General features: G+C 38.5%; 2 protein-coding genes and 1 long non-coding RNA gene across 3 annotated transcripts; 2 read left to right on the plus strand and 1 right to left on the minus strand.

The window, feature by feature from the left end:
- Positions 1–7,743: 7,743 nt before the first annotated feature.
- Positions 7,744–8,248, minus strand: LOC141658774 (uncharacterized). Its single transcript, XR_012549414.1, has 3 exons — positions 8,161–8,248; positions 7,936–8,065; positions 7,744–7,828 (listed from the first exon to the last, which is right to left on the minus strand). It is a non-coding gene; the product is annotated as an uncharacterized LOC141658774 (long non-coding RNA).
- Positions 8,249–9,829: 1,581 nt separating this feature from the next.
- LOC141588183 (protein FAR1-RELATED SEQUENCE 5-like) lies at positions 9,830–12,037 on the plus strand. The gene is made up of 4 exons (XM_074409638.1): positions 9,830–9,872; positions 10,181–10,665; positions 11,268–11,731; positions 11,854–12,037. Exons 1-4 carry the CDS (start codon positions 9,830–9,832, stop codon positions 12,035–12,037), a joined length of 1,176 nt encoding a protein of 391 aa, XP_074265739.1.
- Positions 12,038–12,047: 10 nt separating this feature from the next.
- LOC141588184 (protein FAR1-RELATED SEQUENCE 1-like) lies at positions 12,048–13,350 on the plus strand. Its single transcript, XM_074409639.1, has 2 exons — positions 12,048–12,420; positions 12,710–13,350. Exons 1-2 carry the CDS (start codon positions 12,048–12,050, stop codon positions 13,348–13,350), a joined length of 1,014 nt encoding a protein of 337 aa, XP_074265740.1.
- The last annotated feature ends 2,882 nt before the right edge of the window (positions 13,351–16,232 follow it).

Genomic DNA, 16,232 nt, shown 5'->3' on the forward strand with positions numbered 1-16,232 from the left:
GCTCTTATCAACATCTTTTCAAACCGATTAGATGCCAATGTTTCGGAGGTGGCTAGGAGAAGGGCTCTTGCCTTTTGCCTTGTCCATGTATACCTCTTTGTTGTTGCTTTGAAGAAGGAGGGGCCAAAATGCTATGGTAGGCCTTTATACATGTGGTTGAGCAAATGGAGCATGGTAGAGATCCGTTATGGTTGGTGCTTGGCGAGATTATCCAAGCTTTGGACAAGGAAGGCTCTTGTGGAGAAGCTCCTTCATTTGGCTCCCCAAGGATCCTCCAAGTGTGGTTATTGAAGAGGCTAAGGTATGTAGAGCCTCCGGTTGATTCTTCTTCTTATTCATTCCGTCACCTTACTATGAGGAAAAAGTTGTACTCGGATAGCTTTGCTTCTACCGAGGCGTATTGGGCCGCAAGATTGGCGGAGGAGGGTGGCCCTCACATCCGTTGGGTGGTGCCATGGTGGCACTTAAGGTCCTTCACGGGGTTGCCCGCTTCGGGTGCTAGTCCTCGTTCTTTGATGGTGGTGAATTTGAAGGTTGCTTCCTTCATTTATCCCGAAAGGCTTATGAGGTAAATGGGGCGTCAACAAAAGGTGCCCGCTCAAGATACCCTTGTCCAAGAGAATGTTTTCCGGAAATCCGAGCTTGAGGAGGTCTTCGAAAGGTGGTGGGCCACTCGGCCGCTTTGGGAGGTACCAAACCCCGTTGCTACGACATGGGTGACTCCCGCTTATGTCAAGTGGTCAAGAGCTCCGTCCTTGGAAGAGAGGTCCAAATCCCGTAAGGACGAGGTTGTCGACTTGAAGTATCGAGAGGTTGGCAAGGCCAACCGAGCCTTCTTTGAGGAGTATGTTGATGGAGCTAGCCCGGAAGTGATGAGGCCACCAAAGAGGAGAAGCTCGGGTCCCAAGAATATGGTGGGCCGTGCATGGGCTCGTTTCGGGCCGAACATGGGGTCTTGTGCTAGACCGGAGGCCGTTACCGTCTTAGATCCGTTGAGGATCCGTTCCGAGGAGGAAATCTATGCTAGGTGGGCCAACAAGAAGAACAAGGGGAAGATGTACCCCGAGGGAGAAGGCAAGGGTAGAATGGAAGAGTGAAGACCTCCATTACCCACTTTATTATTATGTTGTATTAGTGTTGTGAGTTTTTATTATGTTGTACTAGCTATGTTTTGTGTGTTTTGTGCTAGTTTTATTATGTGAGGTGTTTTAGCTGACACCTTAGCTTTGACAAGTGGTAGACTCGTCGAGCTTTATTTGTTGTTGAAATTGTAATCCCTCCCATTATTAATTAAATAAGAGGATTGCTCGTGTCGAAATCGTGAACGCTTGTTTCTTCCATCCATTTTGTAAAGGCAATTCGGCTTGAATCGTCCTAAACATTTGCACTTGGGAAGGTGGAATTTTTTTAGAAAAGGAGAAAGGCTTATCTCTGTATTTGATACGTGCATGTTATATAGTCTTTTTAGCCTATTTTAGCACGTATTTCTTTGCCTTTTTGTACTGTTTATATAGTATTATGCCCCGAATTGGCTACTTTGGTTCGTTTTGTCCATTTTGTAGAAATGAACGCGAAAGTAGTAGAATCGTACCCTTTTTTTGTCCTTTTTGCATGCATTTAGAGGAGACGGGATTTTCCTGAGTGAGATACTGCATTGGGAAGCGTGAAGGCACGGATTATGAGGCAGTCGGGCGTGGATTTGAGCTGAATTGAAGGCAGAAGACTCGATCGAGTAGTTTTACCACTCGATCGAGTGGTTTTCATGGCCCTAGTTGGTCGATCGAGTGCTTTTCTACTCGATCCAGAAGTGTTATAAAGAGGGGTTACTCGATCGAGTCATTATTCTACTCGATCGAGTAGATTATGCTGAGTTTTGCTCGATCGAGTGGCTTTATTCCACTCGATCGAGAGGTTTCTGTTTTCATGGGCTTTAATTAGCCCGTGAGTTGATTTATTTCGATAAAATTATTTATTTTCCTATTTAAGCACGCATTAGCTAGGTCATTAGTATCTATTCATTACTTAGCTTTTATCTAATTTTCATACTATCAGTTTATCTTTCATTCAAGACTGCGTACTTCTTCCTCTTTCACTGTAACTTTGCTTTGGGATTTATTTCGCTCGGATTTGATTGTTCTTTACGCCGGATTCGCACGATTGTAATCTCTTTCTCTTCTCTTAATAATAATCAATCGTTTGTTTTCTTTAATCTTTGTTTTACTTCGTTTATTTCTTTTGCCCTAATTTACTTTTTATGCGATTTAATCATTGTTTAAGTATTTTGAATGCTGGTTATTTATCTGCTGTTAGTTTCGATAGTTTAATTAGCGATATGAGTAGCTAAACTTCTTTCATGTTGGGATTAGGGGATCTACGGTAGAAATGTGACGATGTAGTAAATAGGTTAGATGAATTAATTGTGAGATTCTGTCACCATAGCAATTTAATTTATTTTACCGACTTAGTTGAGTGCACGCTTCTGAGTCATCCCTTTAATCTGGCTAAAATTAATCCTAGATCGAAAGATTGGACTAAATAGGCCTGCTATGAACAGTAGACTACCCTGACGAGGATGAAAGTTAAGTTAGTGGTATTTTAGGATAGAAAGTGGACCGAAAGGACCTTTCCGTATCCGTCTCGCATTAATCTGTCTAAGTTGTTTACCGTTGAGTCACTGGACTACCGTAGTGAACCGAAATCCTGACATGACCTCTCTCTATTTGATAGTTTAAATCTATTTTTCTGCTTTTACTGCTCTTTTCTCTACTTCTCTTCCTTTAAACCTTTAGTTTAGAAAACAATTCAAACAACCCCCCCCCCCCCCACCCCATTTGTGACCAAATAGACGGACTTTTACAGATATCTTGCCTCCCTGAGGAGATCGACCTGACTTCCCTAGCTATATAGTTAGTTTAGTGAGTTTATTTTTGATAGGTACACGACAGACGTTTCAAATTTTGGCTCCGTTGCCGGGGAGGCAATTGCCCTATCTGTCTTTGTTTCGTTTATTTTATCCGTCTCAGGGAATTTTATTCCTTGAGGCAGTTCTTATTTATTTTCTTTCAGTGTTGTTTATACCCAGGTCAGACAGGTTTGAGTTAGTTTCGCCGATTGAGCCGAGAGACTATCGGGCATAGACTCAGTCTTCAGAGAAAATCACGAAAGGAAGACTTAAGTACTTTCGAGCCAGAGCTACATCATTCTCTTTTCACAGAAGACATTCCTATTTTTGCCGATCAACAAGTAAAGATGCCAAAACTTTCCAGTCATTCGGTACCTAAAGCATCTTCAATTCCAAAGGGTTTGAATCTCCAGACTGAGGATGGGAATACATTCGACATCCGTCCTTTCTATATCAATCTGGTGGAGATAAATCTTTATAGAGGTGTGGCAGGTGAAGACCCGAGGAAGCACATGGAGATCTTTACAGACTACTGTTCTACTATCCCCGCCACAAAGGGGGTAACTCAAGACAAGATTAAGGAAGTTCTGTTTCCTTTCTCTTTGACCGACTCAGCCAGGGAGTGGCTGACTGATTTGGACCGCACATCTGCAGGGGTTACAGATTGGGAGTCTCTTGCTCTTGCCTTTTACAAGAGATATTTTCCTCCACGCACCAATCACCGAGGGCCAAGATTACCAGTTTCAAGCAGGCTCCCGATGAGACTTTATATGAGGCGTGGTCCCGATTCAAGAAATTGGTGAGGTCTATTCCTCACCATGGTTTTGACCCATGGTTTATATCTAACCAGTTCTACAATGGGCTGTATGATTACCACAGAGCCATACTTGATGCGTCATATAATGGGAGATTCCAGGAAAATACCGACGATGATAAGGGATGGGCCCTTATTGAATAGATGGCGAATCATAGTGCTGAGTATGGAAACCCGAGGGATGGTATTAGAACAGTTCATGCGGTTGATAAGCGAGGTTGTAGCTGTTTGGAAGCCATTAATGCTAGATTTGACAAGCTGGAGTTACATTCTGCTGGGGAGCCTCAGACGGTCCATGAGCTTACTAGAGGGGAGACCGTCACATGTGAGAGGTGTGGGAGCAATGATAGCCACACTACTGTTGGTTGTCTTATGGAGAAGGAACAAGTCCTTGCCTTTCAACAATATAGGCAAGGAGAGGGTTCCTATTACAACAACCAAGGGGCAGTCCATCCCAATTTGAGGTGGACTAGTCAAAATGTGCTCAATCCTATCCTTCCTCCGCACCAGCAACAACCGTATGTTCCTCCACATAAGAATCAACAAGGCTTTCAGAAGCCTCCTTCCTTCCCTCCTCCCAATCATGGAGCATCATCTTCTGGAGGGGTGAGTGAGATTGGTGAGCTAAAGACTATGCTGCAGTCTTTTACAAAGCAGTGGAAATTGAGTGATCAACAGAAAGATGCATCCATCAAGGCACTTGAAACTCAAGTTGCCCAATTAGCCGCGAACCAATCTACAAGGAAACCGGGTCATTTACCGTCACAAACTGATAAAAACCACATGAGACGGTAAAGTTAATCAATTTGAGAAGCGGTCGTTCATATGAGGGACCAGAAGTGTTGAAATCAGACCCGAGGAAGGAAATAATAGCTGATGAACAGTGTTCTGTCGAAGGAAATGAGCTGACGGCTAAGAAAGTGCTCGATCGACTAGTTTCTGGAGGTCGATCGAGCAGATTTGATGATGAAAGTACTCAATCGAGTAGAATTTCTACTTGATCGAGTGAACAGGAAAAGACAACTGCTCGATCGAGTGATTTTTCTACTCGATCGAGTGATGCTATTGAAGAAACTACTTGATCGAATGGGAATTTTGGTCGATCGAGTAGTATGGATGACGGACAGCTTGATCGAGAGCCTGCTAGTGCTCGATTAAGTGAGAAATCGCCTGAAAGACCTCGTTCGAGAGGAAAGAAGCGTCCAAAGGATACATAGCTTGATCCGGCTGACACATTGGAAGAGAGAAACAAAGGACTCGAGATACCCATCACGGTTCCCTTCCTGAGGCGTCTACAGAATACTAAAGCTAATCCACAATTCGGCAAATTTGCCGAAATCCTGAGAAGCTTGCAGGTCACTGTACCATTCGCCGAACTGCTGACACAGGTACCCTCTTACCTTAAATTTATGAAAGAAATTTTATCGCGTAAGAGGCATATTAGTGATAATGAGACGGTAGCCTTGATCGAGGTGGGGACAGCCCTAGTTTGAGAATAAGTTACCTCCCAAACAAGCAGTCGAGACCTGGTAGTTTTTCGATTCCGTGTCATATCGGTACCCATTTGATTGATAATGCGTTATGCGATCTAGGCGCTAGCGTGAGTGTCTTACCGTTGTCTCTAGCTAAGAGACTTGGTTTGACAAAGTTTAATTGCACCAACATGACTGTCCAGATGGCCGACCGTAGTATATCACGGCCACTAGGTGTAATAGAAGACGTGCCTGTTAAGATCGGGAGGTTCTTTATTCCCGTTGATTTCGTTGTACTTGACATCCCTGAAGATGCACATACCCCTATTATTTTAGGGAGACCATTTTTGTCATCGCCCCGTGCGGTAATAGACGTCGGGGTAAGACATTGACTTTTCGGGTTGGGGACGAGGAGCCGATATTCCATCGTCTAAGTTCGGAGGGCTCCCATGCAAGCTCGGCCTTGCAATGCCCTCTCTTCTATTGACCCTATTATTGACACTCCAAATGAAAATTTGGAGTATTGTGCTGCTATTGTTACCCCTCCGCCTCAGATTGAGAGCAAAAAGGAGGAAAGTTCGTCTGTTTTCCTTGCTGCAGGTACAGATGAAAACAATGAAGGAGCTGTCGAAGGGAATTGTGCAATTAACGTCGGTCAAGCTGGGAGTGATAGTGTTACAGCCGGTGAGAAAGGAGCAAGGGTGAGAAAAGTTCGAGCATATGTGGATGTGAACTATTCTCCTCCGAATGATTCAAGTTCAAGCTCATGAAAGCTGAAGAGGACGATCAATGTTGCTGAGGTGACGCACTACAAAATAAACACGGAAAACTGACGGAAAAAAACCGTTAGAACAGCCCCTTTTCCGTCAGGAATAGCCATTCCTGACGGTTTTTCCGTCAGGAATCAAGCGTCACTACAAATGGTCACAGAAAACAAGATTCTGAAGGCATTTCCGTCAGAAGTTGCATTACTGACGGTTATTCCGTCAAAACAGAACATTTAGGGGTGACGTAGCAAGTCAACATTTTGTTGACCAAACTGACGAAAAAACCGTCAAGAGATGGCATTCCTGACGGAATTTCCGTCAGATAAGTCAACAAATTGTTGACTTATCTGACGGAAATTCCGTCAGGAATGGCCATATCCTGACGGTTTTTCCGTCAGCTTGGTCAACAAAATGTTGACCTCTGTGATGCTATTTCCGTCAGATATTGCTCAATGCTGACGGTTTTTCCGTCAGGACTTATCTGGGCAGTAGCTAAAAACAGCAACTTGCTGGCCAGCCACAATGCGGATTTTGCATTGTTTTTATGCACCAAACCTGCAAAAACCAAATACAACCGTCGACCGCCAAGCGGGAATCCATTATCATGTCGACCGCATGAGCAGGAATCAAGAGTAGACAACGAAAGCATCGAAAGAAAAGCAAACACGATTGGAAGACCGAAGTTATTACATAAAAGCTAAAGGTCAAATTTTTACATGTCTCATAAAATAATGTCTTTTACATACCAACTAAACTACTAAAATCCATAATCATAAGTGTCCTAAGGTAGCCTTAACTAAACTACCAACATAAGATCATAGACGACGGTACTAATAATTACCTAGAGGCTCAATAAAGTCACTACCAAAGCCATGCCCGCCATCCTCATTGTCTTCTCTACGGAAAGGGCGGGCGAAACTGGAGCACGAGGGAGGGGGTTGAGATGCGCGCATCACAGCCATTGCTTGTTTCATTTCTGCCATTTGCTGAGCTTGGAGACGGACTGTTTCTTAAGTGGCGCGCATTTCTTCCTCAAGACTTTGTCGTGCGGCTTGCTCATTGTTTATTTGGGTGGCAAATTAAGTATACTGGGTAGGAGTGTAAGAGAAGGATCGACGAGTACCTTTGTTACACGGACGTTCATACCATTGTTCGGCCGCTACATCACCGTTCGCAAAAAATCTTCCACGATTGTCAAAACCATCGACCGCTGTGTAGAACGAACGGTACTCGTCTGGAGCCTCTCCGGGGGGCGTTGGTCGACTTATCTCTTCCTGATAAATGGCCTAAAAGAAAAACAAATAAGGAAAAAATGATGTTATATTTAAAAATGAGGAAAATATAATAAATATTAACATTATGAATTAGAGAAATACAATAAATATTAACTTACGTCGGTCTTAGCGGATCGAGGATTAACCCACTCCCCCTTCTTGTTTTTCTTGGTCTTTGTAAACAACTTGTATGGTGTGGCCGACTCACCCTGAAAGTAGCATAAAAACGTAAATTGATTATATTCGGCAATCAATACTTGTAACCAATTTGTGAAAAATAATAAATTTGGAGGGAGTATAATACTTACCAATTCCTTGAAAGCATCAGAGCAACTCTTAAGGCCTAGAGTATGAGTGCCTAGTGCTTTCCCGTCCTTAGCACCCGACATTCTATTTGCCTTATTTGTCTTAGAACCTTTGGCAAATTCAGGGTCTTTTTCTTCTCTTTCCTTCAGATTCACCCACCATGAGAGCGGTACCCAATCAGGTTTGTTCTTTAAATACTTGAGTCCATTAATAAGCTTGGTAATCCGCCTCGTGACCTCCTTTTGCCAATCGGGCTTAGGGTTATACTCTTTATCGACGGACTTCACATGTTTCTATTTCAAAAACAAGTATTTAATTAGTAATATAAGATGACTTTAATTAATAAAAATAGAATAAAAATTATTAACGTAAAGTAAATAATAGGTAACTTTTAAATTACCCTAAACCAATTCCACATCTTCAAACGCTGCGCTTGGCTCGCCTCACTCCATTTGGTGAAGTACTCTTCATCTGAAATGTTATTTGTGAATGACCAACTGACATATTTTTTTATGCACTTGTCACTCCACCTGAAAATTAAAACAAACATATATTGAAAATTTAAATAAAATGATTTGAATGATATATATTTCATAAAGCTAAAAATAAATTTTAGAACACTTACCATTTACCATCTGGTTTGTTTTGTGATAGAATTATCTGCATATTATCCATTTCCGGATTAAATGTCTGAACACCCTCGTCATCATCATTATCAATCTAATCGTTCTCCTCGTTACGGCGACTTCCCCCACTACTGCTCCCTATCAACTTTCGAATGAAACCTGCCATATACTAATCATAAACAACTGAAATTGTCAGTTGAATAAAAATCGTTAGTACAAATTGGAGTGTCATGAACAATATAATAAATAAATAATTAACACCGCAAATTGGTAGTCCAACAAAAATGAAAACAAAAATGAAGTGTCATGATTAAAATGCTTCAATTTGATTCAATGATTAAAATTCATACATAAAAATGCTTTCATTAAAATTCATACATTAATATAGTAGAATTACAACAACTCCCATCACTCATCACTATCACTATCACTATGAATCAAAAGAGGTTCATCATCATCTGAAAAAAGCATTCCAACTTCTTCATCTTCTTCCCCATTTTCCTCTATTCTATTTTCTTCAACTTCAACTTCATTATCCTCTTCTTCTCCGACATCCCCGTCATATTCCCTTTCACTCATTTCCACAACCACTTCATATTCATCTTCAGTTTCTGACTCTTCCACCAAAATTGGTGAAGATGTGTGATCATTGACAACCACATCCTCTTGGAAGACAATTTCGTCAACAGGAGCATCAACATGTGATCTTGCCTTGATTTTAAAAACCGCGGACCATTGCTTATTACCTTTCTTAGTGGTTGGATAAGGAGCATAACAAACTTGATTGACTTGAAAAGCTGCCACGAATGGGTTATGTCCACGAAACTTCTTTTTCTCATTTACATCTACAAGCCCGTATGCCTTATGGATATTAAGTCCTAGTTGAGAATTATCAAACCAATCACATTTAAACAATATCACCCTATAAACCCTTTTCTCGGTATAATAACCAAGCTCAATTACTTCATTTAGGGTTCCATAGTAGTCCAAACCTTCTGTAGAATTCACACAAACCCCATTACTTGAGATAGCTTTCGAAAGATCAACTCCCTCCTTAGAAGCTCGAAATTTATAGCCATTGATAGAATATCGTCTCCACGTCTTCACCTTGCTACTAGGACCTAATGCTAGAGCTACTATTAAAGGGTCCTTTAATCTATAAGACTATCAATAAAACAATATGTTAATTAATGTGTTATATATATATATATATATATATATATATATATATATATATATATATATATATATATATATATATATATAGAGAGAGAGAGAGAGAGAGAGAGAGAGCCAAGTTCAAATGAGTCCACTCAAATATATGAGTCCCTAAGTCCTTTTTTTGGCCCTTGGATTAGGTGAAACAAAGGGCTGAGATTTGTTTGAGCTTTACGTTAAAAAAAAAAAAGAAATCAAGTAATAATCATAATGAATACACTTTTTATTCTCCCAACACTGATTACCTCGTATTCATTAGCACAACTGTAATATCCCTTTCACGTTCAACTGTATCCTTCTCTCTAACCCTTTCTTCTTCCTCATATTACTCCCTAAAAAATAATTCTTCATACTGGTTTAATAACATCCTTTCATCCTTACTTAGTTCTTTAATATTTTCTTAAATTTTCGACCATATTCATCCTCTATTTTGTTCATCACTTATATTTCATGGCTGATATGGAGATTGTGGCTTATGAGGCTGTTGAGAACGGTAAGATGAGTACGTGTAATTTAATTGTTCTATAGAGATATTTTACTACTTATCATTGTTTAACGTTGTATAGTTAAACGGCTTATGAGGTTACAGATATTTTTTTTTTTAGACGATGGAGGGGAGACGAGTAGTCTTTTGCTTTAGTTTTTGGTTTAGGGTTATTAAAGTTTCAGTTGTTGTACATTAGGGTTTTTTTAGCAGATTTTTGGTAATGATATGTTTGTACGTTGGTTTAGTTTACTTTGATTAATGTTTTTTTTTTTTTGTACTGAACTTTTTTTTATTTGATTATTTTGTGTCGTCAGTTATAGCTGATGTAGATGATGAAACAATTCCACCGGTGTCAGAGGAAGACTTTTGTAAGCAGTTGGAGGATGTATTTACACCATACATTGGGATGGAGTTTGGGGATATTGAGGAAGCTATAACATTTTATAAGGTGTACGCACTTGGGGTTGGGTTCGATGTGAGAAAATACACGACTAAAAAGTGGCGTGACGGTACTATAAAATCAAAACTATTGGTTTGTAATAGGGAGGGGTTTACAAAATCAAGTAACGAAAGTCCGGGTAAGGAAGAAGATGGAAGTAAGCAGGAGAGAAGAAATAAGCTTAAGAGGATTGGTTGTAAAGCTCGGATGAGGTTATTTTTGAAGAATGGTGTGCTTTTAGTGGACCGGTTTCATGAAGAACATAATCACGAGCTTGTTGCTGTCAAAGATAGGGAGTTTCAAAAATTATCCAAAAACATTTCCAAGTATCACATGGGACTAATTGTCTCAAATTCAAGGGTTAGTAGCTTAAAGTTTTAAAATTTACGTTTAAAGTTTCACAATGTACTTTTAAAGTTTCAATAGCGAGTGTGTGTTATGGTGTCATAGTTTTTATGTTGTAAGTTGTTGATGTTTTAATTTTTGTATATTACAATTTCGTAGTTCACGCATAAAGTTCCATTACTGAAATATGTAGTTGAATTTCCGGAAATAGATTTAATGTTTCACAAAATGTGAATTAGAGTTTCAAAATTGCCTTTAAAAGTTTCAGTGCTATATGTGGCAGTTTGCAGACATGAACTGTGTTGAAGTTGCAAAATTTGTCGTTAAAATTTTAAAGTTAACCTCTAAAGTTTTAGTGCTCAGCTTGGGTGTTAAAAGTCAGGAAAGATAATGTTGTTATTTTTTTTTCCATGACCTCAGTTAAAGTTTCAGAAAAGAGTGTTGAAATTTTGAATGGAACGGTTAAAGTTTCATTGACAGTTACATTTGTGAGAGTGAATTTTACTTAACAGGGTTAAAGTTTGTACAACTGATAGGTAGAAATTATTAGTAGACGTTTGAATGTTCGAGTGTGAATTTAATTTCTGTTTTGAGGTTGGTTTGTTAATTCATTGCAGCTGAATATTGGAGCAACAAGGACTTACAGAATGTGTAAGGAGGTTGTTAACGGGTACCACAATATAGGGGCTAGTTTGAACGACTTCAAAAAATTTCAAAGAGACATAAAGTGTTTTATTCATGAAAGAGACGGACAACTTTTCATTGATCACTTCAAGAACATGGCAGAGACTCGGCCAGACTTCTACTTTGACTATGATGTTGACGTAGATGGTAGCCTACGACGCGCAATTTGGGCGGATGGCATTGCTAGGAGGAACTACTCTGTCTTTGGAGATGCGGTTTCTTACGACCCTACTTACTCCACTAACAAGTACAAGATGGTTTTCACTCCCTTCACAGGGATTGACAACCATAAACGATCAATAACTTTCTGTTGTGCCCTTATAGCAAAAGAAACTACGGAATCGTTTAATTGGGTGTTCGAGAGGTTTTTGATTGTTATGCGGGGAAAGGAACCACAGTACATAATAACAGATCAAGATCCTGGAATAATTGCGTCGATGCCGAAAAATTCAAGACAAAGACAAGACCTAGGTTCTGCATGTGGCACATTATGAATAAGGTTCCCTGTAATTATGGTAGCAAAAGGAAAGATTACCAGGTATTTCTAAAAAAGTTAAATGCTATTGTATGGGACGAGGAACTTGAAGCAGAGGAGTTCGACAGTAGATGGTCAGCAATAATGGAGGAACACGTACCCCGTGACATTGAATGGTTTACTGTTTGCTATGATATAAGGAGGCGATGGGTGATGGCGCCTTTGTAAGGACTTGAGAATGGGTGGTATTATGAGGGCGACACAGCGGTCGGAAAGTGAAAACAGTTTTTTAAAGAGGTTTGAGGCGAGAAATGGTACTCTTGTTGAGTTTTGGATGCGCTTTGAAAGTGCTTTGGACCAACAAAGACACAACCAGAAGAGGCTTGATAACGAAAACCGTCATTCAAACCCAAAGTTATGCAGTAAGTTGGCAATAGAGACTGATGGTGCGAAGATTTACACACATGATATTTTCGAGGAGTTTCAAGAGGAGTTAAAGAATGCAATTGGTGGATTTAGTTGCAAGGGTTTCTTGGAGTCGAACAACTTAGAGGTTACTACCTTGAAGGATTCATTGGGAGGCCGTAATTTTGATGTTCAGTATAACTCAGGTATGAGTAATTTAATGCGTAGCAGATTTATTACTTGTTAAGAAGCGTTTTACATAGTTGAAGTATTAGAATTTCATGAAATTGTCTTAAAGTTTCAAAGTTTAAATTTCATAAAACCATGTTTAAAGTTTTACATAGTTGAAGTATTAGTACGTTGATTTATTACTTGATAAGAATTGTTTTAGATAGTTGAAGTATTAGAATTTCATGAAATTGTCTTAAAGTTTCAAAGTGTAAGTAATAAAGTTTCTTTTAGTCATGAAAGTTTCAATTTCATTTGCTAACTCAGGGACTTTTGAGGCGAGCTGTTCCTGTAAACTTTTTGAGAGGAAGGGAGTACTCTGCAGACACATAATTTGGATTTATTCCGGTAATGGGGTAAATGAAATTCCGGAATCTGCGATTGCTAGGAGATGGACAAAGGATGCATTGCGAAGTGGTGACTATAGTACCGGGGAGTGTACAGATGACATGGATATTGTAGACACTAAGCAACTTCAGATGACAAAATTGTGGTCGGAAATTCACGAAACAATTGGAGTGCTTGTTGATAAGCAAAAGGAAGACGTTGAAGGTCTTACTAATTTAATAAGGGAATTTAGAGAGAAGCTAACACCGGTAGGTGAGAAGTTGAATAAACAACAGGAAATGGAGAAATTACTTGGTTGTAAAGCAAGTAAGGAGATTTCTATACTGCCACCTAAATATTCCAAAAACAAGGGGAGTGGGAAAAGGATTTTGTCTAGTAAGACGAAGGCCATTGTAATTGCCAGTAAGCCGAAACGCATGTGCAATAATTGCAAGCAAATGGCACACCATGACAAGAGGAACTGTCCTAACCCTTTTGCTGAGCATCCACCGCAATTGTCGGAATCATCTGAAGAAGAGGAGGAGGAAGAGGAAGAAGTAGAAGACTTGTCGGAGGAGTAGGAATTTTTTTTATATTAAAATGTATTCGTGAAGTTAATGTCCTAGTTTTTTTGGTAAAACTTTGAAGTTAATCTGTTGTATGCAACGGAAGTAGATGTTTGTGTAGTGAGGGTCTATGTTCGATTTTTTTTATTTTAAAATTCTGAAGTTTATGGTGAAATTTAAGGTAGCCAATTTTTGGATTGAAAAATTCCATGCAATGTAGAAGTTTCACAGTTATTCTTTTACAATTTCCAGGTTCAGGCATGAATTTTTAAAAATATTGCTTTGAAGTTTCAACATGAGTGAGTTGAAGTTTCACTGTTGGTGCATAAAGTTTCAGAATATGAAACTTTCTCATGAAATTGAAATATTATTGTCTGATTGTTTGAAATTTGTGAGGTGAAATTTCAAAATACTTCCTAAAAGTTTAAAGAGTTAATAGTTGAATTTAAAAAATATCTACATAGTTGAAGATTTAACATGAGGCAGTTGAAATTTCAAAGGTGAGGATTAAAGTTTCAGATTGTCGACAATTGAAATGGAATTTAAATATTATTGGATGGAGTTTCAAAGTTTGTGAGTTAAAATTTCGAAAAGCGTCGTCAAAGTTTCAGAAGATGTCTTTGAGATTTTATTATTGTATCTTTGATTGAAGTTTCAACTTGAGTAAATTGAAAATTCGAAGTTGATGTTTAAAGTTTCAGAATCTGGAGGAGTAACTTGAAATGTGAATAGCTTAGGTTAAAGTTTCAACAGTTATGAGTTAAAATTTCAGAAAGTGTCCTCAAAGTTTCAAAAAGTTACTTTGGATTTTTTTTTCATACGTTTGGTTGAAGTTTCAACTTCAGTGAGTTGAAATTTCAATGTTGACGGTTAAAGTTTCACAATGTGGAGAATTCACTTGGAAGTGAAATATTTTAGGTTGAAATTACAAAAGTTGTGAATTAAAATTTCAAAATGTGCAGTCAAAGTTTCAGTATTTGAAATTGGAATTTAAATATTTTAAATTTAAATATTGTTGGCTGAAATTTGAAAATTTCTGATTTAAAGTTTTAAAATTTCTGATTTAAAGTGAAATATCTTTGATTGAAGTTTCAACTTGAGTAAATTGAAATTTCGAAGTTGATGTTTAAAGTTTCAGAATCTGGAGGAGTCACTTGAAATGTGAATAGCTTAGGTTAAAGTTTCAACAGTTATGAGTTAAAATTTCAGAAAGTGTCCTCAAAGTTTCAAAAAGTGACTTTGGATTTTTTATTTTCATCCGTTTGGTTGAAGTTTCAACTTCAGTGAGTTGAAATTTCAATTTTATCGGTTAAAGTTTCACAATGTGGAGAATTAACTTGGAAGTGAAATATTTTAGGTTGAAATTACAAAAGTTGGGAATTAAAATTTCAAAATGTGCTGTCAAAGTTTCAGTATTTAAAATTGGAATTTAAATATTGTTGGCTGAAATTTGAAAATTTCTAATTTAAAGTTTTAAAATCTTTCGTCAAATATTCAGAAGTTTAGTTTGGAATTTTATTATTACATGCTTAGTTGAAGTTTCAACATGACTCAGTTGACATTTCAAAGTAGAGGCTTAAAATTTCAGACTGGAAAATTTAATAAAGTTACAAAAATTTTAAACTAACATTTCAAAAGATGGCCAAAAAGTTTCAACTGAAAACTTGCAGACTTTTTTCATTTAATGTTGATCCTGCTAGAAAAGTATAGCTAGTACAAATTTAAGTACATTCAAAACAGTACACAAGTTCAAACAGTAGTAGGCTACATGAAATATTAATAAAACATTGTTATTTTTTATTCAAGATCTTCGAAACTTTACGCCTAGCATATACGACTTGCCATAAGCTTTCCTTTTCAGCAATAAATTTCTTCTCATTGTCCATGGTTTCTGCTCGAACTTTGTTCATATCGGATAATACAAGGGTCGCAACCAGTTGGATACACAGAAAGCGCCGGCCAATCTTCTTCGGAAGGTCTTCGTGCTCGAAAGGGGCACCCTCGTAACATAACATGTGCATCATTGTAAATAATCCAGACTCGACTTCGTTAGGTTTTGGACTCTGCCAACTTAATTTGATCTGGCGGTGCCTAAACTTAGCAACCTCTTCTGCTCCGGATACGCCTCTTGATTCGAGGTAGTCACTCATTACCGGATCTGCACATAAGTAAGATGTAGTCATAAGTTAAGTTACATATTAGTTGCGTCGATATTCATCGTAGATATAGTAAGAAACTTACAATGATTTGAGACACCTTGAAGACTTTGGAATTCTTAAATTGCAGGTATAGCTGATGGTCAAGGACATCGATAGTACTTGCAATGAAATTGATACATATGCAAGCAAAATGATCGTCAATATTAACTGGTACGAAGATGAGCTCTGCATTCAAGTTGAAGGTATGACCACAGTGCTTGATGTACAAGTCCCAAATATGGAACAACGTATCGTAATACGCACTAGTCTGCGTCTCTTGTGTACCGTCTTCTTGGTTTTCCAACCATCGCATAACCACGTCCTGCGAAATATTTGTTCTTATAACTGGTTACAGAATATTTCCATTTGAATTATATAAATTTCATCCGCTAAATGTCATATGAATTTAAAAGTAGATGCGTACCGTGTGGCGTATGCCTAGGAAAGCCATTCTTGGTACTTCGTTTGCATCTGACTCTATCCGATTCAACAACTTGGACCAACATTCAATAACAGTTGAGGACATTTTGCTATCAGGTAGCATTGACATGATCCCATCCCTACAAAGGACGGCATTGACTCCGCAATCTGCCAATTGTTCCCTGCATGTGAAATAAATGCGTCGTAAAAGTTGACTTTGGGATATTAATATTATCTGCTTGGTTGAAGTTTGAACTTGAGTGAATTGAAAATTCAAAG

This window comes from Silene latifolia, chromosome 6 (assembly GCF_048544455.1).
Source record: "Silene latifolia isolate original U9 population chromosome 6, ASM4854445v1, whole genome shotgun sequence".
Taxonomy (NCBI): Eukaryota; Viridiplantae; Streptophyta; class Magnoliopsida; order Caryophyllales; family Caryophyllaceae; genus Silene; species Silene latifolia.

Coding starts and splice junctions, on each gene's coding strand:
- LOC141588183 (XM_074409638.1), top strand. CDS start 9,830: ATGGCTGATATGGAGATTGTGGCTTATGAGGCTGTTGAGAACG. Junction 9,873..10,180: donor TTATGAGGCTGTTGAGAACG/GTAAGATGAGTA, acceptor TTGTGTCGTCAG/TTATAGCTGATGTAGATGAT. Junction 10,666..11,267: donor TAATTGTCTCAAATTCAAGG/GTTAGTAGCTTA, acceptor AATTCATTGCAG/CTGAATATTGGAGCAACAAG.
- LOC141588184 (XM_074409639.1), top strand. CDS start 12,048: ATGGGTGGTATTATGAGGGCGACACAGCGGTCGGAAAGTGAAAACAGT. Junction 12,421..12,709: donor TGATGTTCAGTATAACTCAG/GTATGAGTAATT, acceptor TTGCTAACTCAG/GGACTTTTGAGGCGAGCTGT.